Source organism: Sinohyriopsis cumingii, unplaced genomic scaffold (assembly GCF_028554795.1).
Source record: "Sinohyriopsis cumingii isolate HCF-2022 unplaced genomic scaffold, ASM2855479v2 utg001176l, whole genome shotgun sequence".
NCBI lineage: Eukaryota > Metazoa > Mollusca > Bivalvia > Unionida > Unionidae > Sinohyriopsis > Sinohyriopsis cumingii.
Window position 1 is genome coordinate 2,194,348 of NW_028315968.1, and position 24,608 is coordinate 2,218,955.

Consider the following 24,608-nt stretch of genomic DNA (forward strand, 5'->3'; position numbering starts at 1 on the left):
AAAATACATCCAGTGTCCATACTGCAAAAAACATGCCTTAAAATTAACTAGGTTTTGGTTGATTCCCTATCTCCTAAGTGGTTATGATTTGAGAACATTTACTGTGCAGATTTGATGGCAAACATATTTTATTCATCAGTTCATACTTTATGTCTAACCAGTGATGATGAGAACTTGTCCATATCTTACAGAGTCATGAAGAGAATATTTATGTGTCTAACAGTGATGATGAGAACTTTTTTATTTGTGACAGAGTGATGAGAGCATGTCTAACAGAGTGATGATGAGAACTTGTCTATGTCTAACAGTGATGATGGGAATTTGTCACACATAGTGATGATGAGAACTTGTCTATGTCTAACAGAGTGATGATGGGAATTTGCCTGTGTCTAACAGAGTGATGATGGGATTTTTTTAAATTTCTAATGAATGATGATGAGAACTCGTCTATGTGTAACAGAGTGATGATGTGAATTTGTCTATGTCCAACAGAGTAATGATGGGAATTTGTCTGTGTCTAACAGAGTGATGATGGGAATTTGTCTGTCTAACAGTGATGATGAGAACTTGTCTATGTCTAACAGAGTGATGATGAGAATATTTATGTCTAACATAGTAATGATAAGAACTTGTCTATGTCTAACAGAGTGATGATGAAAACTTGTCTTTGTCTAATAGAGTGATGATGAGAACTTGTCTATGTCTAACAGAGTGATGATGAGAACTTTTCTCAGTCTAACATTGTAATGATGAGAACTTGTCTGTGTCTAACAGAGTGATGATAAGAACATGACTATGTCTAACAGAGTGATGATGAGAACTTGTCTATGTCTAACAGAGTCATTATGAGAACTTGTCTGTGTCTACCAGTGATGGTTATAACTTGTCTTTGTCTAACAGAGTGATGGTTAGTACTTGTCTTTGTCTAACTCAGTGATGATGGGAATTTGTCTTTGTCTAACAGAGTGATGTTGAGAACTTGTCTTTGTCTAATAGAGTGTTGATGGGAATATGTCTATGTCTAACAGAGTGATACTGAGAACTTTTCTCTGTCTAACGTAGTAATGATGAGAACTTGTCTATGTCTAACAGTGATGATGAGAACTTGTCTAGGTCTAACAGAGTGATAATGAGAAATTGTCTGTCTATCAGAGTGATGATGAGAACTTGTCTTTGTCTATCAGAGTGATGTTGAGAACTTGCATATGTCTATCAGAGTGATGATGAGAACTTGTCTATGTCTAACAGAGTGATGTTGAGAACTTGTCTTTGTCTAATAGAGTGATGTTGAGAACTTGTCTTTGTCTAATAGAGTGTTGATGGGAATATGTCTATATCTAACATAGTGATGATAAGAACTTATCTATGTCTAACAGAGTGTTGGTGGGAACTTGTCTATGTCTAATAGAATGTTGATGGGAATTTGTCTGTCTAACAGAGTGATGATGGGAATTTTTCTATGTGATGACTCTTTGACATTTAATTGTGTTTACACTGTTTACAGCAAAGAATGAAAGAAACATGCAACATGTGAGTGAAGATAAATGAAATATCATTCCTTGAGAAGTCATCTACATAAAACTAAATTATTAAAATGAGACCATTTTTCAGTTATGATTATTTTGTGTTTGAATATTGACTAGTTTTTATTTGTTTCTGTTTATTAATTTGTTTTGGATGGTGTTAGGCGTGGAGCTTTGCTGAGGAACAATGTCCTGGCTGTGATTGGAGCCATGGTCTTGTTTTCTTCCAAGTATGCCAAGTCCTATGAAATGCTGATTGGAGGGAGATTCATCATTGGTCTGAATGCAGGTAACACTATAATGGACAATTGAAAACATTGCACTTGGGTTTCAGGACTTCATAAGAAGGAAAAAAAGACCCATGTCACGGTTAATCATTCCAAATGATTTTTATATTCTACATACCTTGAAAAATAAAATATTGAAGGTATTCAGTGGTTTTCATGTATCTTTTATGAAATAAGTATATTTGAAGGTAAAATTTAGGCTAGGGAAAGATATTATTATGACTTGTGGTCTTAATACACATGACAGAAACAAACAATTTAAGTTAAATCAACAAGTTATTTATTTCTCTGCAATACAAAGCAAATATTTAAGAGACACTTATAGTAGTGTGAATTAAATCCCAAATAATCCTAAATGTCATATCACTTGTCCAGAAGTTTAGAATGTTCCAAATAAATTTCAGTAGTCTTGAATGTCCTGATGTATGACAATGATATAATCAAGAATGTTTTGGAATGAGTTCACAATAATTTCAAAACATTGTGTTAATCCAAACTCAGTGGGCACTTAGTAGTTCCAGTGAGTAATTAAATAAATAATTCCACTCAAGTCACAACTGTAAAGGATTTGCACAGACTGATCTTAAAAGAGTAATGAATTATTTGTTTATCAAATCCCAGTTTATCAAATCCCTATTTCACTTGACTTAGATGTGAGTCATTCCAAAGACAAATTCCAATCAAATTGCAAGTAAGTCTGTTTCTAGAATATTATGAAATCAAAAAGCTTTATCATCATATTATTTACAGACATGAACAAAAGTTAGTCATCTAAACACGTTTACAGAAGACCATTATTTTAAATTACATTATTTACTCATGGACAAAAGTTAAGAATACAGTATAGATATACTTAACATATATATGCCCAATTGATAAAGTTTAATTTATTTGTTACACTCAACAGTTGGAACATTTGTAACCCACTAGTTTAGGACAGTTAGACTTTTTATTTCTCAATTTTTTCAGCACTGTAAATTTGGCATTTTCTCATGGTGGGTACCACACTTGTTGCATGTATTTGGCACTTCCAGTTATATTCATGATAATGCATTGAATTTAATCCAATTACAATGTATATCTTTGTGAGAGAGTAAACTTCATCTAAGCTACAGTCAATATATAGACTCATGACTAGATCAAATATACAAGTAGGAGTGTGAAATCTAGTGGAATTCATTTGCTGATTACTGTCTAGAAAATGTCAAACAATGGGAACAAAAGAACTACAGGTGTTTAATGAAGAGTAAGACTAGTTATCAACTTAATAGTTCACTTGTTTAGTCAGCTTAAACAAACTAATACTTCTAAGCTGAGAAGTAGTGCTTAGAGAAATGCATTGTACGAAGTACTGTGATCAACTGTTGATAGAAGCCTCATCAGAAGCATTGAAAATTCCTCACTAGCATTTAATTAGCTGAGCTTGTTGGGAGTTAGCTGGATATTTATTTAACTTCCAGATATTTAAGCTGTTTTAGTTTGACTAGGTCTGATGTGTTAATATGTTTCAGATCTTAACTTCACTTTAAGTTTAAACTTTTAGTGTGACATCAAGTAACATGGGTATGCATAATTGTTGTGTTCTCAGTATGGATAAGGAGAGATCTAAGGACTTCGCATATTTTCATTTTTAATGAATCTTGGACTTTGGTCAGGTTATATACTGTGTTTCTGAAATGGCCCAACAGGGAAGATTTTGATTCTTTTAGACTGAAAATATGGACAATCTCTGTTTTATCACCCTTGTTAACTTAAGTGTGAATTGTTGCTTTTTCAAGGTATTTACTGATTGGTCAATATACACCCATGAAAGATCAGTCTTCCAATAGTTTTATGCCTTCTATTACTCCTTTGAATACTCTTCATAGTGGAGACTAACTAAAGTGTTTGCCTTTACCAACCACTGCCATCTCTTCTCTGTCCATGTGTGTCTGAGTCTCAGGCTCAGCCAATGTAAGCATGTGATGAAGCTTGCCATTGGTCAGTGGTTCTTGGTTTTCCTGGGTTCTTCCTCCACCATTTAGTCTGGCCACCCCGTACAGGTGAGTTTTTTGCTGTCCCCAGACAGCACTTGTAACATATCCATATATACTCACTTATAAGTCAAGTCAAATTGCAAACAACAAAGATCCTGACCTGCCATATCATAATACACCTGTAGATCAGGGTCTGTATTATTTGTTCTACTGACAACTCCTAACAAACTGCACAGAACCATAATACACCAGAAGATCTTGGTCAGTGCAGTTTGCAGTTGGACTTGTCTTATATGCGAGTATATAGAGTACATTAGAAGCTTTGTATAAAGGAACACAAGGAGAAAAGACCTTTTTGTTATATGTGAATTTAATTATAACTGGGGAGATGTATAAAACACTGAAAGTTACCATATGATGTGTATGGCAATTTGCAGTATTATAGATGAATGTATTGTAAATGAAGTTAACAGTTATGATAAAATATTTGTATCACCTTTCAGGTATTAACACTGGGATTGCACCACTGTATTTATCAGAAATTGCACCTCTTTCTCTGCGTGGATTTTGTGGGACATTAAACCAGTTAGCAATCTGTTCTGGAGTTATGATATCACAAATTCTTGGCCTGAGTTATGTCCTGGGGACTGATGATCTGTGGCAGTTTGCTGTTGGTATGTCGTTATAAACATGTATTGTAATCATAACTATTCTGCTTTTTTCTAGGAAATGGGGGATTATGCAATCTCACTGATGCATGCGTTAATTAAGTGTAAATTTATTAGTTGGAAAGTATTTGGTGCATATGAAATTAGGATGTATGTATCCATCAAATAGAAAAATTTTCTCAGGAAGGTTGCTGAGCTTGGTTGCGGAAAGGAAAGCCAAAGACAGTTTTGAGAAAGTTAAATGATTCAGACTTTTAGTCAAATACCTTACTTTACAGTAGTTACTATATTTAGTGTAATATCAGTACACACTTTAATAAGCACATTTTTTTCACTTGGGTTAAAAATTGAATAAAAATAACCACTTCTAACATTGTGACTTGATTGTAGTACATGTCTTTATTCTAGTATTCTTGATTCTAGTATCTTGATTCTGGTTTGTCTTGGTTCTAGTTTGTATCTTGATTCTAGTCTTGATTCTAGTTTTGTCATGATTCTAGTTTTTTTCTTGATTCTAGCATGTATCTTGATTCTAGTCTGCCTTGATTCTAGCTTGTATCTTGATTCTAGTCTGTTATGATTCTAGTTTTGTCTTAATTCTAGTGAGTCTTGATTCTAATTAATGTCTTGATTCTAGTTTGTATCTTGATTCTAGTTTTGTCTTAATTCTAGTGAGTCTTGATTCTAGTGAGTCTTGATTCTAGTTAATATCTTGATTCTAGTTTGTATCTTGATTCTAGTTTTATCTTGATTCTAGTTTTGTCTTGATTCTAGTTTGTCTTCATTCTAGCATGTAGTTTGATTCTGGCTTGTCTTCATGTTAGTACATGGCTTGATTCTAACATATATCTTCGTTATAGTTTGTCTTGATTCTGTTGATTCTAGTTTGTCATTAATATGGTTTGCCTTGATTATAATTTGTATCTTGATTCTAGTTTGTCTTGATTCTAGTTGTCTTGATTCAAGTTTTTGTCTTGATTCTAGTTTGTCTTGATTCTAGTTGTCTTGATTCAAGTTTGTGTCTTGATTCTAGTTTGTCTTGATTCTAGTCTGTCTTGATTCTAGTTGTCTTGATTCAAGTTTGTGTCTTGATTCAAGTTTTGTCTTGATTCTAGTTTGTATCTTGATTCTAGTTTGTATCTTGATTCTAGTTTGTTTCTTGATTCTAGTTCACATCTTGATTCTAGTTTGTCCTTATTCTGTCCTTTAGTTTGATTCTGGCTTGTCTTCATTCTAGCATAGATTCCAGCATGTGTCTTGATTCTGTGCATATTGATAACATCATGTGTCTTGATTCCATCACGTCTTGATTATAGCATAGATTGTAACATATATCTTGAGTTTTGCATGTCTAGATTCCATAACGTCTTGATTATAGCATAGATTGTAACATGTGTCTTGAGTTTTGCATGTCTAGATTCCATCACGTCTTGATTATAGCATAGATTGTAGCATGTGTCTTGAGTTTTGCATGTCTAGATTCCATCACATGTCTTGATTCCATTACATGTCTTGATTATAGCATAGATTGTAACATGTGTCTTGTGTTTTGCATGTCTTGATTTCCTTCACATGTCTTGATTGTTATATATGTCATGATTTTCATTTGTCTTGATTCTAGCATAGATTTTGTAATGTCTTGATTCTAGTATGTACCATAGATTCTAGCATGTGTCTTGACTTAAGTATATATCATTGATTCTAGTATAGATCCTAGCATGTGTCTTGACTTAAGTATGTGTCATTGATTCTACTATAGATTCTAACATGTGTCTTGACTTAAGTATGTGTCATTGATTCTAGTATAGATTCTAGCATGTGTCTTGACTTAAGTATGTGTCATTGATTCTAGTATAGATCCTAGCATGTGTCTTGACTTAAGTATGTATCATTGATTCTACTATAGATTCTAGCATGTGTCTTGACTTAAGTATATGTCATTGATTCTAGTATAGATCCTAGCATGTGTCTTGACTTAAGTATGTATCATTGATTCTAGTATAGATCCTAGCATGTGTCTTGACTTAAGTATATGTCATTGATTCTACTATAGATTCTAACATGTGTCTTGACTTAAGTATGTGTCATTGATTCTAGTATAGATTCTAGCATGTGTCTTGACTTAAGTATGTATCATTGATTCTAGTATAGATCCTAGCATGTGTCTTGACTTAAGTATATGTCATTGATTCTACTATAGATTCTAACATGTGTCTTGACTTAAGTATGTGTCATTGATTCTAGTATAGATCCTAGCATGTGTCTTGACTTAAGTATGTGTCATTGATTCTACTATAGATTCTAGCATGTGTCTTGACTTAAGTATATATCATTGATTCTAGTATAGATCCTAGCATGTGTCTTGACTTAAGTATATGTCATTGATTCTACTATAGATTCTAGCATGTGTCTTGACTTAAGTATATGTCATTGATTCTACTATAGATCCTAGCATGTGTCTTGACTTAAGTATATATCATTGATTCTAGTATAGATTCTAGCATGTGTCTTGACTTAAGTATATGTCATTGATTCTAGTATAGATCCTAGCATGTGTCTTGACTTAAGTATATGTCATTGATTCTAGTATAGATCCTAGCATGTGTCTTGACTTAAGTATATGTCATTGATTCTACTATAGATTCTAGCATGTGTCTTGACTTAAGTATATGTCATTGATTCTACTATAGATCCTAGCATGTGTCTTGACTTAAGTATGTGTCATTGATTCTACTATAGATTCTAGCATGTGTCTTGACTTAAGTATGTGTCATTGATTCTAGTATAGATCCTAGCATGTGTCTTGACTTAAGTATGTGTCATTGATTCTAGTATAGATTCTAACATGTGTCTTGACTTAAGTATGTGTCATTGATTCTAGTATAGATCCTAGCATGTGTCTTGACTTAAGTATGTGTCATTGATTCTACTATAGATTCTAGCATGTGTCTTGACTTAAGTATATATCATTGATTCTAGTATAGATCCTAGCATGTGTCTTGACTTAAGTATATGTCATTGATTCTACTATAGATTCTAGCATGTGTCTTGACTTAAGTATATGTCATTGATTCTACTATAGATCCTAGCATGTGTCTTGACTTAAGTATGTGTCATTGATTCTAGTATAGATTCTAGCATGTGTCTTGACTTAAGTATGTGTCATTGATTCTAGTATAGATCCTAGCATGTGTCTTGACTTAAGTATGTGTCATTGATTCTAGTATAGATCCTAGCATGTGTCTTGACTTAAGTATATGTCATTGATTCTACTATAGATCCTAGCATGTGTCTTGACTTAAGTATATGTCATTGATTCTACTATAGATTCTAGCATGTGTCTTGACTTAAGTATGTGTCATTGATTCTAGTATAGATCCTAGCATGTGTCTTGACTTAAGTATGTATCATTGATTCTACTATAGATTCTAGCATGTGTCTTGACTTAAGTATATGTCATTGATTCTAGTATAGATCCTAGCATGTGTCTTGACTTAAGTATGTATCATTGATTCTAGTATAGATTCTAGCATGTGTCTTGACTTAAGTATATGTCATTGATTCTAGTATAGATTCTAGCATGTGTCTTGACTTAAGTATGTATCATTGATTCTAGTATAGATTCTAGCATGTGTCTTGACTTAAGTATATGTCATTGATTCTAGTATAGATCCTAGCATGTGTCTTGACTTAAGTATGTATCATTGATTCTAGTATAGATTCTAGCATGTGTCTTGACTTAAGTATATGTCATTGATTCTAGTATAGATTCTAGCATGTGTCTTGACTTAAGTATGTATCATTGATTCTACTATAGATTCTAGCATGTGTCTTGACTTAAGTATATGTCATTGATTCTAGTATAGATTCTAGCATGTGTCTTGACTTAAGTATGTATCATTGATTCTAGTATAGATCCTAGCATGTGTCTTGACTTAAGTATATGTCATTGATTCTAGTATAGATTCTAGCATGTGTCTTGACTTAAGTATATGTCATTGATTCTACTATAGATTCTAACATGTGTCTTGACTTAAGTATATGTCATTGATTCTACTATAGATCCTAGCATGTGTCTTGACTTAAGTATGTATCATTGATTCTAGTATAGATCCTAGCATGTGTCTTGACTTAAGTATATGTCATTGATTCTAGTATAGATCCTAGCATGTGTCTTGACTTAAGTATATGTCATTGATTCTAGTATAGATCCTAGCATGTGTCTTGACTTAAGTATATGTCATTGATTCTAGTATAGATTCTAGCATGTGTCTTGACTTAAGTATATGTCATTGATTCTACTATAGATTCTAACATGTGTCTTGACTTAAGTATATGTCATTGATTCTAGTATAGATTCTAACATGTGTCTTGACTTAAGTATATGTCATTGATTCTAGTATAGATCCTAGCATGTGTCTTGACTTAAGTATATGTCATTGATTCTACTATAGATTCTAGCATGTGTCTTGACTTAAGTATATGTCATTGATTCTAGTATAGATCCTAGCATGTGTCTTGACTTAAGTATATGTCATTGATTCTACTATAGATTCTAACATGTGTCTTGACTTAAGTATATGTCATTGATTCTACTATAGATCCTAGCATGTGTCTTGACTTAAGTATATGTCATTGATTCTACTATAGATTCTAACATGTGTCTTGACTTAAGTATGTGTCATTGATTCTAGTATAGATCCTAGCATGTGTCTTGACTTAAGTATGTGTCATTGATTCTACTATAGATTCTAGCATGTGTCTTGACTTAAGTATATATCATTGATTCTAGTATAGATCCTAGCATGTGTCTTGACTTAAGTATATGTCATTGATTCTACTATAGATTCTAGCATGTGTCTTGACTTAAGTATATGTCATTGATTCTACTATAGATCCTAGCATGTGTCTTGACTTAAGTATATATCATTGATTCTAGTATAGATTCTAGCATGTGTCTTGACTTAAGTATATGTCATTGATTCTAGTATAGATCCTAGCAAGTGTCTTGACTTAAGTATATGTCATTGATTCTACTATAGATTCTAGCATGTGTCTTGACTTAAGTATATGTCATTGATTCTACTATAGATCCTAGCATGTGTCTTGACTTAAGTATGTGTCATTGATTCTAGTATAGATTCTAGCATGTGTCTTGACTTAAGTATATGTCATTGATTCTACTATAGATTCTAACATGTGTCTTGACTTAAGTATGTGTCATTGATTCTAGTATAGATCCTAGCATGTGTCTTGACTTAAGTATGTGTCATTGATTCTAGTATAGATTCTAACATGTGTCTTGACTTAAGTATGTGTCATTGATTCTAGTATAGATCCTAGCATGTGTCTTGACTTAAGTATATGTCATTGATTCTACTATAGATTCTAGCATGTGTCTTGACTTAAGTATATGTCATTGATTCTACTATAGATCCTAGCATGTGTCTTGACTTAAGTATATATCATTGATTCTACTATAGATTCTAACATGTGTCTTGACTTAAGTATGTATCATTGATTCTAGTATAGATCCTAGCATGTGTCTTGACTTAAGTATGTGTCATTGATTCTAGTATAGATCCTAGCATGTGTCTTGACTTAAGTATATGTCATTGATTCTACTATAGATTCTAGCATGTGTCTTGACTTAAGTATATGTCATTGATTCTACTATAGATCCTAGCATGTGTCTTGACTTAAGTATATGTCATTGATTCTAGTATAGATTCTAGCATGTGTCTTGACTTAAGTATATGTCATTGATTCTACTATAGATCCTAGCATGTGTCTTGACTTAAGTATGTGTCATTGATTCTAGTATAGATTCTAGCATGTGTCTTGACTTAAGTATATGTCATTGATTCTACTATAGATTCTAACATGTGTCTTGACTTAAGTATGTGTCATTGATTCTAGTATAGATCCTAGCATGTGTCTTGACTTAAGTATGTGTCATTGATTCTAGTATAGATTCTAGCATGTGTCTTGACTTAAGTATGTATCATTGATTCTAGTATAGATTCTAGCATGTGTCTTGACTTAAGTATATATCATTGATTCTACTATAGATTCTAACATGTGTCTTGACTTAAGTATGTATCATTGATTCTAGTATAGATCCTAGCATGTGTCTTGACTTAAGTATGTGTCATTGATTCTAGTATAGATCCTAGCATGTGTCTTGACTTAAGTATATGTCATTGATTCTACTATAGATTCTAGCATGTGTCTTGACTTAAGTATATGTCATTGATTCTACTATAGATCCTAGCATGTGTCTTGACTTAAGTATATGTCATTGATTCTACTATAGATTCTAACATGTGTCTTGACTTAAGTATGTATCATTGATTCTAGTATAGATCCTAGCATGTGTCTTGACTTAAGTATGTGTCATTGATTCTACTATAGATTCTAACATGTGTCTTGACTTAAGTATATGTCATTGATTCTAGTATAGATCCTAGCATGTGTCTTGACTTAAGTATATGTCATTGATTCTACTATAGATCCTAGCATGTGTCTTGACTTAAGTATATGTCATTGATTCTAGTATAGATCCTAGCATGTGTCTTGACTTAAGTATGTGTCATTGATTCTACTATAGATCCTAGCATGTGTCTTGACTTAAGTATATGTCATTGATTCTAGTATAGATCCTAGCATGTGTCTTGACTTAAGTATATGTCATTGATTCTACTATAGATTCTAGCATGTGTCTTGACTTAAGTATGTGTCATTGATTCTACTATAGATTCTAACATGTGTCTTGACTTAAGTATATGTCATTGATTCTAGTATAGATCCTAGCATGTGTCTTGACTTAAGTATATGTCATTGATTCTAGTATAGATTCTAGCATGTGTCTTGACTTAAGTATATGTCATTGATTCTACTATAGATCCTAGCATGTGTCTTGACTTAAGTATATGTCATTGATTCTAGTATAGATCCTAGCATGTGTCTTGACTTAAGTATATGTCATTGATTCTACTATAGATTCTAGCATGTGTCTTGACTTAAGTATGTGTCATTGATTCTACTATAGATTCTAGCATGTGTCTTGACTTAAGTATGTATCATTGATTCTAGTATAGATCCTAGCATGTGTCTTGACTTAAGTATGTGTCATTGATTCTACTATAGATTCTAGCATGTGTCTTGACTTAAGTATATGTCATTGATTCTAGTATAGATTCTAGCATGTGTCTTGACTTAAGTATATGTCATTGATTCTACTATAGATCCTAGCATGTGTCTTGACTTAAGTATATATCATTGATTCTAGTATAGATTCTAGCATGTGTCTTGACTTAAGTATATGTCATTGATTCTACTATAGATTCTAACATGTGTCTTGACTTAAGTATGTATCATTGATTCTAGTATAGATCCTAGCATGTGTCTTGACTTAAGTATGTGTCATTGATTCTACTATAGATTCTAGCATGTGTCTTGACTTAAGTATATGTCATTGATTCTACTATAGATTCTAACATGTGTCTTGACTTAAGTATATGTCATTGATTCTAGTATAGATTCTAGCATGTGTCTTGACTTAAGTATGTGTCATTGATTCTACTATAGATCCTAGCATGTGTCTTGACTTAAGTATATGTCATTGATTCTACTATAGATTCTAACATGTGTCTTGACTTAAGTATATGTCATTGATTCTAGTATAGATCCTAGCATGTGTCTTGACTTAAGTATGTGTCATTTATTCATAGATTCTAGTATGTGTTTTGATTCTTGTATGTGTCCTGATTCAAGTATAGATCATAACATGTGTCATGTTTTAACATGCCTTGATTTTAGCATGGAATTTAGCATGTGTCTTGATTTAAGTATGTCTTGATTCTAGTATCTGTCATAGGTTCTAGTATGTGTTTTGATTCAAGCATAGATTGTAATGTGTCTTGATTGTACTATTTTTTATTCTAGCATAGATTGCTAAGCATTTGTCTTGATTCTAGAGTGTGTCATAGATTCTAGTATGTATTGTGATTTTAACATGTGTCTTGATTTTTGCAGTGGTCTTGGTTCAGTCATGTATCTTTATTTTAGTGTTTTTGATTCTAATACAGAATCTAGCATATATCTTGATTCTAGGATGTGTCTTACTTATAGCATATCTCTTCATTGCAGCCTTTATCTGTCTCCTATCATGGCTTTTGTTTCTTGTATGTGTCTTAATTCTGTCATGTGTCTTGCCTATATCATAGATTTAAGCATGTGTTTTGATTCTAGTATGTGTCTTAATCCTAGCAAGTGTCTTGATGCTAACACTGCTTCTAGCATAGTTCTTAATTATAGAATGCCTCTTGATTCCAGCATGTATCTTAATTCTAGCATGTGTCTTTATTCTAACACTGCTTTCTAGCATAGTTGTTAATGTTAGAAATCCTCTTTATTCCAGCATGTATCTTAATCCTAGCAAGTGTCTTGATTCTAACATTGCTTCTAGCATATTTCTTAATTATAGAATGCCTCTTGATTCCAGCATGTATCTTAATTCTAGCATGTGTCTTGATTCTAACATTTGTTCTAATTCTAGCATTGATCCCAGCTTCTTTTTTATTTTAGTGCATATTTCTTGATTGCAACATGTGTCTTGATTCTAGCATTTGCCTTGATTCTAGCTCTTGATTGAAGACTTTCACATGTCTTGATTCTAGACTGGCAAGTGTCTTGATTCAAGACTAGCAAATGTCTTGATTCTGTCATGTGTCTTGATTCAGACTAGCAAATTTCTTGATTCTAGCATGTGTCTTGAGTCTAGACTAGAATGTGTCCTGATTCTAGCATGTGTCTGGAGTCTAGACTAGAATGTGTCCTGATTCTAGCATGTGTCTTGAGTCTAGACTAGAATGTGTCCTGATTCTAGCATGTGTCTGGAGTCTAGACTAGAATGTGTCCTGATTCTAGCATGTGTCCTAATTCTAGACTAGCAGGTATCTTTGTTCTTGACTATCAAGTGTCTTGATTGTTGCATGTGTCTTGATTCTAGACTGGCAAGTGTCTTGATTCTAGGCTGAAAAGAGTCTTAATTGTAGCGTGTGTCTTGATTCTAGATTAGCAAGTGCCTTGATTGTTGCAATAGTCTTGAGTCTAGACTAGCAATTTTATTGATTGTAGCATGTCTTGAAGTTAGCCTAGCAAGTGTCTTGATCCAACTAGCAAGTGTCTTGATTGTAGCATGTGTCATGATTCTATACTAGCGTGCATCTTTATTCTAGACTAGCCAGTGCCCTAATTCGAGAGTAACACGTGTCTATAATTCCTGCCAGTGTCTTGATTCTAGGCTAGCATGTGTCTTGATTCTAGACTAGCAGGTGTCTTGATTACAGCATGTGTCTTGATTCTAGACTAGTAGGTGTCTTGATTATAGTATGTGTCTTGATTCTAGATGTGCAGGTGTCTTGATTATAGTATGTGTCTTGATTCTAGACTAGCATGTGTCTTGATTATAGTATGTGTCTTGATTCTAGACTAGCAGGTGTCTTGATTATAGCATGTGTCTTGATTCTAGGCTAGCAGGTGTCTTGATTATAGCATGTGTCTTGATTCTAGACTAGCAGGTGTCTTGATTATAGTATGTGTCTTGATTCTAGACCAGTCCATATCTTTTTTCTTGACTAACAAGTGTCTTGATTCTAGACTAGCAATTGCCTTAATTTGAGACTAGCAAGAGTCTATGATTCCTGCAAGTGTCTAGATTCTAGGCTAGCAGGTGTCTTTATTATAGCACGTGTCTTGATTCTAGACTAGCAAGTGTCTTGATTATAGTGTGCATCTTGATTCTAGACTAGCATGTGTCTTGATTATAGTATGTGTCTTGATTCTTGACTAGCATGTGTCTTGATTATAGACTAACATGTGTCTTGATTATAGTATGTGTCTTGATTCTAGACTAGCACGTGTCTTGATTCTAGACTAGCATGTGTCTTGATTCTAGACTAGCATGTGTCTTGATTATAGTATGTGTCTTGATTCTAGACTAGCATGTGTCTTGATTCTAGACTAGCATGTGTCTTGATTATAGTATGTGTCTTGATTCTAGACTAGCATGTGTCTTGATTCTAGACTAGCACGTGTCTTGATTCTAGACTAGCATGTGTCTTGATTATAGTATGTGTCTTGATTCTAGACTAGCACGTGTCTTGATTCTAGACTAGCATGTGTCTTGATTCTAGACTAGCATGTGTCTTGATTATAGTATGTGTCTTGATTCTAGACTAGCACGTGTCTTGATTCTAGACTAGCATGTGTCTTGATTATAGTATGTGTCTTGATTCTAGACTAGCATGTGTCTTGATTCTAGACTAGCATGTGTCTTGATTATAGACTAGCATGTGTCTTGATTATAGTATGTGTCTTGATTCTAGACTAGCACGTCTTGATTCTAGACTAGCATGTGTCTTGATTCTAGACTAGCATGTGTCTTGATTATAGTATGTGTCTTGATTCTAGACTAGCACATGTCTTGATTCTAGACTAGCATGTGTCTTGATTATAGTATGTGTCTTGATTCTAGACTTGCAGGTTTGTTGATTATAGTATGTGTCTTGATTCTAGACTAGCATGTGTCTTGATTATAGTATGTGTCTTGATTCTAGACTAGAACGTGTCTTGATTCTAGACTAGCATGTGTCTTGATTCTAGACTAGCATGTGTCTTGATTATCGTATGTGTCTTGATTCTAGACTAGCACGTGTCTTGATTCTAGACTAGCATGTGTCTTGATTATATTATGTGTCTTGATTCTAGACTTGCAGGTTTCTTGATTATAGTATGTGTCTTGATTCTAGACTAGCATGTGTCTTGATTATAGTATGTGTCTTGATTCTAGACTAGCACATGTCTTGATTCTAGACTAGCATGTGTCTTGATTCTAGACTAGCATGTGTCTTGATTATAGTATGTGTCTTGATTCTAGACTAGCACGTGTCTTGATTCTAGTCTAGCATGTGTCTTGATTCTAGACTAGCATGTCTTGATTATAGTATGTGTCTTGATTCTAGACTTGCAGGTTTCTTGATTATAGTATGTGTCTTGATTCTAGACTAGCATGTGTCTTGATTCTAGACTAGCACGTGTCTTGATTCTAGAATAGCATGTGTCTTGATTCTAGACTAGCATGTGTCTTGATTATAGTGTGTGTCTTAATTCTAGACTAGCATGTGTCTTGATTCTAGACTAGCATGTGTCTTGATTCTAGACTAGCACGTGTCTTGATTATAGACTAGCATGTGTCTTGATTATAGTATGTGTCTTGATTCTAGACTAGCACGTGTCTTGATTATAGACTAGCATGTGTCTTGATTATAGTATGTGTCTTGATTCTAGACTTGCAGGTTTCTTGATTATAGTATGTGTCTTGATTCTAGACTAGCATGTGTCTTGATTATAGACTAGCATGTGTCTTGATTATAGTATGTGTCTTGATTCTAGACTAGCACATGTTTTGATTCTAGACTAGCATGTGTCTTGATTATAGTATGTGTCTTGATTCTAGACTTGCAGGTTTCTTGATTATAGTATGTGTCTTGATTCTAGACTAGCAGGTTTCTTGAGTCTAGACTAGCAAGTGTCTTAATTTGAGACTAACAAGTGTCTATGATTCCTGCAAGTGTCTTGATTCTAGAGTAGCAAGTGTCTGAATTTGAGACTAACAAGTGTCTATGATTCCTGCAAGCGTCTTGATTCTAGACTAGCATGTGTCTTGATTGTTGCATTTGTCTGGATTCTAGTCTAGTAAGTGTCTTGGTTCTAGGCTAGTAAGTGTCTTGATAGTAGCAATTGTCTTGATTATAGGCAAGTAAGTGTCTTTTTTGTAGCATGTGTCCTGATTCTAGACTAGATGTCTTTGTTCTTGACTATCAAGTGTCTTAACTGTAGCACGTGTCTGGATTCTAGACTTGCAAGTGTCTTCTTTCTAAACTAGCAAGTGTCTTCATTCTAGACTAGTAGGTGTCTTCATTCTAGACTAGCAAGTGTCTTCATTCTAGACTAGTAAGTGTCTTCATTCTAGACTAGCAAGTGTCTTCATTCTGGACTAGCAATGTCTTCATTCTAGACTTGCAAGTGTCTTCATTCTACACTAGCAAGTGTCTTCATTCTAGACTAGCAAGTGTCTTCATTCTGGACTAGTAATGTCTTCATTCTAGACTTGTAAGTGTCTTCATTCTAGACTAGCAAATGTCTTCATTGTAGACTTGTGTCTTCATTCTAGACTTGTTCGTGTCTTCATTCTAGACTAGCAAGTGTCTTCCTTCTAGACTAGTAAGTGTCTTCATTCTAGACTAGAAAGTGTCTTCATTCTAGACTTGTAAGTGTCTTCATTCTAGACTAGCAAATGTCTTCCTTCTAGACTAGTAAGTGTCTTCATTCTAGACTTGCAAGTGTCTTCATTCTACACTAGCAAGTGTCTTCATTCTAGACTAGCAAGTGTCTTCATTCTAGACTTGTGTCTTCATTATAGACTTGTGTCTTCATTCTACACTAGCAAGTGTCTTCATTCTAGACTAGCAAGTGCCTTCATTCTACACTAGCATGTGTCTTCATTCCACACTAGCAAGTGTCTTCATTCTAGGCTTGTAAGTGTCTTCATTCTAGACTTGTAAGTGTCTTCATTCTACACTAGCAAGTGTCTTCATCCTAGACTAGCAAGTGTCTTCATTCTAGACTAGCAGTGTCTTCATTCTACACTAGCAAGTGTCTTCATTCTAGGCTTGTAAGTGTCTTCATTCTAGACTAGTAGTGTCTTCATTCTAGACTTGCAAGGGTCTTCATTCTACACTAGCAAGTGTCTTCATTCTAGGCTTGTAAGTGTCTTCATTCTAGAATTGTAATCATCTTCATTCTAGACTAGCAAAGTCTTCATTCTAGACAAGCAGGTGTCTTCATTCTGGACTAGCAATGTCTTCGTTCTAGACTTGCATGTGTCTTCATTCTACACTAGCAAGTGTTTTCATTCTAGACTAGCAAGTGTCTTCATTCTACACTAGCAATTGTCTTCATTTTTTGGCTTGTAAGTGTCTTCATTCTAGACTAGCAATGTCTTCATTCTAGGCTTCTAAGTGTCTTCATTCTAGACTAGTAATGTCTTCAATCTAGACTTGCAATGTCTTCATTCTACACTAGTAAGTGTCTTCATTCTACACTAACAAGTGTCTTCATTCTAGGCTTGTAAGTGTCTTCATTCTAGACTTGTAAGTGTCTTCATTCTAGACTAGCAAAGTCTTCATTCTAGGCTAGCAAGTTTCTTCATTCTGGGCTTGTAAGTGTCTTCATTCTAGGCTTGCAAGTGTCTTCATTCTAGACTAGCAAGTGTCCATTCTAGACTAGCAAGTGTCTTCGTTCTAGACTTGCAAGTGCCTTCATTCTACACTATCAAGTGTCTTCATTCTAAACTAGCAAGTGTCTTCATTCTACACTAGCAAGTGTCTTCATTCTAGGCTTGTAAGTGTCTTCATTCTAGACATGCAAGTGTCTTCATTCTAGACTTTTTTTTTTTTTTTTTTTTTTTTTTTATTAACCCCGTAATAGGTTGACCACTGGGTCGGGGAACCATCCCAGGATCACCTTACAATCAAACATTTCTGGTTATCAGATAATCTAGGGATAATAAATATAATCTACAGAGAAAGTAAAAAAGAAAAACACACACACACACACACGCATATACACATGCATATGGCACAAAATCTAGGTGACATGGCTTTTGTGATATTACAGTATTTTGTTCCTGTTTACCCTCAAGTCAGAGACAAGTTAAATGTTCATTGTTGAGGTCCATTTTTGAAGAAATTGGTCCTCTTTTTTATTTACCTTGGCAGTGTAATTTTCAATGTTCGTATGCATTGCAACTATTTGCTTAAAAGCAAAAATAGAAGGATTTTTCATATTGAATCTGCTTTTTGTTGTTGTTGTTGTTGTGGGGTTTAACGCCATTTTTCAGCACGATAGGCTATACATGGCGGCCAGTATTAATGGTGGAGGAAGAACCCGGAAAACCCCGGAAAGAACCACCGACCCACGAGAAGCTACTGGCAGGCTTTCTCACATGCCCACATTGGCTGAATCTTAGACTCGAACCGCCGCAGACAGAGGTGAGATGGCAGTGATCCGTAACGAAGATCGCTTTAGACCACTCGGCCACTCGGGGCCCCTATTGAATCTGCAAGTATAAATATAATATTTTGCCAAAATAAGCAGAAAATTACCCAAACTGTCCAGTTGTTCACTTCCTAAAAATGTTTCTTTTTTGGACAGATGTACAATATTTGGGCAAAAAGGTGCAAAAACTTCAATAAAATGGTACCAAAACTGTGAAGTAATACTGCAGTCATAAAAGAGATGCTCAATACTTTCAGTTTCACTCTTACAGAAAGTACATTTGTTGTCATCAAATATGTTAATTCTTTTAAGAAAATCATTAGTAGCGATTATTCTATGGATTAATTTAAAGTTAAAAGAGATCAACTTGGTATCCTTGGTACAGCATTTTGCCCGGCTATATATATCAGACCACTCCTCACTACTTATATTTTTATTTAATACTTGCATCCAAGTTTCTTGCTTCGCAGTGTGTTGCCTTTTAGCTTCCTGTAAAAGATCTTTGTAAATAAACTTGAGTGAATCTTGTTTTCGCAAGTTCGTTATTTTATCCTCCTGCTTATCAAAATTATTATGTACTAGGTGGTTTTTTATGGCATCTTTCCATGCTTTAGGAATTCTGGATATTAAGGAGAAGTATTTCAAGAAATCATCGCTTCCAGTTTTTTGTTTTATTATCTCAAAAGGTATTAAATTACCGTGAACATCTACTAGATCGTTCAGAATTTCAAAACCAGCTTCTGTCCAGGATTTGTAATGATAGATCATTTTAGGGGGGACAAAATTTAAAATACTCATGGATAGATACTCGTTAGGATTTTGCGGTTCTTCTTTCCATTTAGATACTGCCAAAATTACATCTCTCCAAAAACTGTTTTTAATGAACTTACAAAATTCTTCTAATTTCCTTCTCCCTAAATTCCAAATATCCTTTTTATTTCTGAGTATAGTTGTATTGACTAAGTTCTGCCACGTTCCATTTTCCTTTTCCAGCAATCTTTTAACCCATCTTATCTTAATATACCTAATGAATGAAAATATGTGTATCATATTTAGTCCTCCCTCGTTTTCTGGGGAAACTAGTATATCACATTTTATTCTCTCTACTTTTCCACCCCATACAAATTTAAATAACATGCGATTTAGTTCTGCTTCAACTTTTGCTGATGGGTTAGGAAGTGCTGAAAAAAGATGTATGAATATGGGCAGAACAAGAGTCTTTACAACAATTACTTTACCAACTATTGATAGATGTCTTTGACTCCAGCTTGCCAGTATTCGTTTTGCCTTTGTTAGTTTCTTCATATAATTGATTTCCACCATCTGTTGTAAATCTGGAGAAAATTCTATGCCAAGGAGTGTAAAGTTAGAAGAGGACCAAATTAGGCCCATTTCGGGACATATTCTTTCATTAGAAAATTTCCTGTTTCCAATCCAAATAGCTTTTGTTTTTGTTATGTTACATTTAAGTCCCGATAATAGAGAAAAACCTTGCAAGATATTCATAGTTGCTTCAAGAGAAAAACTAGATCCATCAAGAAGAATAAAAGCGTCATCGGCATACTGACCCAATTTATATTCACTGGCGTCAAAGATTACTCCCTGTACATCCACGTTTTGCTTTAAAGTTATAGCTAAAATCTCAACTCCAATGATAAACAAATAAGGTGCAAGGGGATCTCCTTGACGACATCCTCTTTCAAGTCTGAAAAAAGATGACATATGTCCATTATTTATAACACAACTATTAGAGTCATTACAAAACAGTTTAAACCACTTACAAACGGAATCACCAAAATTAAAAGATTGTAGAGCTTCTTCTACAAAGATCCAGTTAATTGAGTCAAAGGCTTTTTCGAAATCTATTAACAATAATAAACCATATCTGTTTTCATTCTCAAGTTGGTCCATGATATCATATAATAGTCTGGTGTTTTCTCCAATGAATCTACCCTTCATATATCCTTTCTGAGTATCGCTGATTATTGATGGAAGAACCTTTTTAATCCTAGCTGCAATTGCTCCCGAAGCAATCTTATAATCAGTATTTAAAAGTGATATAGGTCTCCAGTTTTTAAAATATCTTCTGTCTTTTTCCTCCTTTGGTAGACAGGTGATGACTCCTTGAGTCTGAAAATCTGAAGTTGAAAACGCCACACTCAAAACAATAGCTGAATGATCAGTCTTGTACCCTGGTAAGATACATGCATCTGCTGTATTCATATGAATGTCATCTGATACAAGAAAGTAATCTAGTCTACTTTGTTTCAAGGGAGATTTTTGCCTCCAGGTATACATCTTTAAGTCTTGGTTGGAATTTCGCCAGGGATCAATTAATTCCAATTCGTTTTTCAGGTCTTGAATTGCTGCCCTAGACTGTTGGTGTCTTCATTCTAGGCTTGTAAGTGTCTTCATTCTAGACTTGTAAGTGTCTTCATTCTAGACTAGCAAAGTCTTCATTCTAGGCTAGCAAGTTTCTTCATTCTGGGCTTGTAAGTGTCTTCATTCTAGGCTTGCAAGTGTCTTCATTCTAGACTAGCAAGTGTCCATTCTAGACTAGCAAGTGTCTTCGTTCTAGACTTGCAAGTGCCTTCATTCTACACTATCAAGTGTCTTCATTCTAAACTAGCAAGTGTCTTCATTCTACACTAGCAAGTGTCTTCATTCTAGGCTTGTAAGTGTCTTCATTCTAGACATGCAAGTGTCTTCATTCTAGACTTGCAGGTGTCTTCATTCTTGCGCTGTCAGATGATGATGGTCATTGTTGTTTGTTGGAGTTTCAGCTGGACTCAACTTATAGGCAGGTATATATGTTTTATGTATTTTATTTGATGCAACCACATTTTGAGAGAGAATTTGAATCTATAGAGTGTGGTAGATGAGTTTGTAAAGATTTAACTCCTAATCTAAAGGTTATAGGTTCATTGCCCACCCAGGCCAGCCCAGGTTGCCTGCCTGTTTTTGTCCTGTCAGAGGAAAGGCTTGTAGCTCTGATGGTGTAGTTAATAAGGTGTTGAAAGTACTTTGTATAAAAAAATAACAAACAAACAACCTCCAGAGTGTATAGTTCCCAACATAGACAATGGGAGCTAACTGGTCTAGTTTGTACATGTATTGATGACATTGTTATTCTGAATTTTTTATTTCAGACTTGTCTGCACTACAGCCCTGGGGACAAATTGTTTACTTATAAGATTTTGATAAATCAGTGAAATCAGCATTCACACCCCAGTTGTGTTTTGCATTGCATTTATAAAAGCAAAATGATCTAATAATTGAATGGGATATTAAAGGGACCATATATTGAATGTCCAAAGATATATATATATATATATATATATATATATATATATATATGTGTGTGTGTGTGTGTGTGTGTGTGTGTGTGGATTTGTACCTAGACCCCGCGGGGATTTGTACTACCTGGAACTGCATATATTTTAAGTTAAAAATTTGGTCTTGACAGAAAAACCCTAAAAACGGATATGGGGGTGAAGGGTTCCAGCTGGACAAAATGGCAGAGGAGAATCCAGGCTGGGCAGCTCTCTGCCAGGTGCCCAGTAACTGGCAGCATTTGCTTACCTGTTCAACTGTAACACACACACACATGTATGAATGCATGCACACACACAAACACACACACAGAGTTAGAAGGAGGATTTATATTAAATAGTCATTAGTCTGATCATCTAATTTAACTTTCAGCATGGCTATTGATATTTGTCTCTGCCAGGTGCCCAGTAACTGGCAACATTTGCTTACCTGTTCATCTCTAACATGCACACACACATGCATACATACATGTACACACACACACACACACACACACATAGGGAGGATTCATATGAAATTTAACTTGGCTATTGGTAATTGTCAGTGGTTGAAAAGGATGAATAAGACAAGACTAAAAAGAAAATGATGTAGATGTACACCGGAATCATCATAGCATAATCAATTCAAATGCAAGTTTGCCTTAAATAGTTATATCAATGTTTACTTATTTTCAGGTTTCTCAGTGATTCCAGTGATATTTCAGCTGTGTATGTTAAGCTGTTGCCCTGAGAGTCCCAGATATCTGTTTTTAACAAAAGATGAAGTGGACAATGCTGAGATAGGTAGAGTTTAGAATGGTTCTGATGGTATTAGTAACCTCTAGTAGACTGGTTGTTTGCATTCCTTTAACCTTTGTAAAATGTCTGACTCACAGCTATAAAAATCAGATAACCCAATGCCCAGGGCCCCTCTAATTCTAGTTTGGGTCCCTCTCGTATTACATTTGAGTTGCCCATCCTCCTGGTCCCCCCAAAAAACTTATATAATCTGCCCTGTCAGAAAGAGACCTTCAGCCTGCTGATGAAATATTGCATTTTCATTTTGAAGGTTTTGAAGGTCGCTAATAATAATTTAATATTCAGCTCCCTGCAGTACTACATATGTAAATCCCCCTACATAATGAAGATTGCCTGCTTAAATGTATCAAAAGCTGTCAACTGTGTGTTCAGTGTGAAGCACATGACCTTTAAAAGGTGAGCAGTACCTATTTCTGTTTTCCATATTTCGCTGGTTGTTGATATTTAGTGTTCATTTGTATGGTATGAATAAGTTGTCCCTTGTTTACACAGGCTTGGTAATGCATTGCTAGATAAATATATCAAGCAGTATTTATGCGATTGTTTGACAGTTAAGCTAAGATTGGGATTAGCTGCTTGTATGGTGCTTATCAACCTTAAGAAACTGTGATAATTACATTATATTAAAGTCTTTTTAGTTCATAGACTTGGTAGTCACTGATTTTATTGACATGCAGTAAATGTTTTCTGTAATTCTAGACATGTTCACAGTGCTATTGTATGAAGTAATTAAGTGTTTTCTGTAATTCTAGACATGTTCACAGTGCTATTGAATGAAGTAATTAAGTGTTTTCTGTAATTCTAGACATGTTCACAGTGCTGTTGAATGAAGTAATTAAGTGATTTCTGTAATTCTGGACATGTTCACAGTGCTATTGAATGAAGTAATTAAGTGTTTTCTGTAATTCTAGACATGTTCACAGTGCTATTGAATGAAGTAATTACAAACTTGAAGTTACATATTTTAATGATCTTAAAGAAAGATCAATGCTTCTGTGATGTTTTTAACTTTGATCAAGAAACAGTAATCATTGTAAGGATCTGTCAAGGTCATGATGAAATGCAAACTGTACATTGACAGAAAGGCAAAGCTGAAGGCATACAGTCAGAAATCACAAGAGCAGAGATTTATACCACATTTATTCAGAATTCTCTGCTCAAATTGTGACATGGAAGCCTGGTTGGTTATGGTTGGTTCACTCTTCAGCAGAATGTGAACAAATGTTCACTGATCATATCAGAAGCATAAGTGTCGAATTATTTAATTATTCTTTAATGGGTGGGTGTGTTAAATAAAAGTAACAAGTATACCCTTCTTGTAGATGTGGAATTGAAGTCAAGGCAAGTAATCATTTTTTTAAAGAATTGTCATGGGCCTTTGTCTGAAAAATTCTTTGAGCATTGGAGCAATTGGGCAATGGTTGACATCAGAATCTTGAGGAAAGCATTACTTTTTTATAAATATTTTGAGTGGTGAATAAACACAAGTCAAGTAAATGTGAGTTTTGTTTATTTCATTCATATTTAAAGTACAATAATGTCAACATTATGTCAGTTTTAGAGTAAAAAATATGGCTCTTTGAGACAGATAGAATTGTTGTTAGGGCTAATGGAATTTGAGTTGGGGTTTGTGACTTTTTTAAAGTCACTTGCCCATGGCCTGTGTTTGATAAAAATTTTCTTTGAGTAGTGTAAATGTTGTGAAGTAGTGTGCATTTACACTGCTCTTGAATGAACACTTGAAGAAGTAGTGTGCATTTACACTGCTCTTGAATGAACACTTGAAGAAGTAGTGTGCATTTACACTGCTCTTGAATGAACACTTGAAGAAGTAGTGTGCATTTACACTGCTCTTGAATGAACACTTGAAGAAGTAGTGTGCATTTACACTGCTCTTGAA

General features: G+C 34.4%; 1 protein-coding gene across 1 annotated transcript in view; it reads left to right on the forward strand.

The window, feature by feature from the left end:
* LOC149772767 (solute carrier family 2, facilitated glucose transporter member 3-like) overlaps nt 1–24,608 on the forward strand; it is a 73,832-nt gene that overhangs the window by 19,052 nt on the left and 30,172 nt on the right. Inside the window, exons 4-6 of the mRNA XM_089947306.1 lie at nt 1,688–1,812; nt 4,290–4,460; nt 22,586–22,693. Of these exons, the coding sequence (XP_089803432.1) occupies nt 1,688–1,812; nt 4,290–4,460; nt 22,586–22,693 (404 nt within the window). The remainder of the gene's footprint in view (nt 1–1,687; nt 1,813–4,289; nt 4,461–22,585; nt 22,694–24,608) is intronic.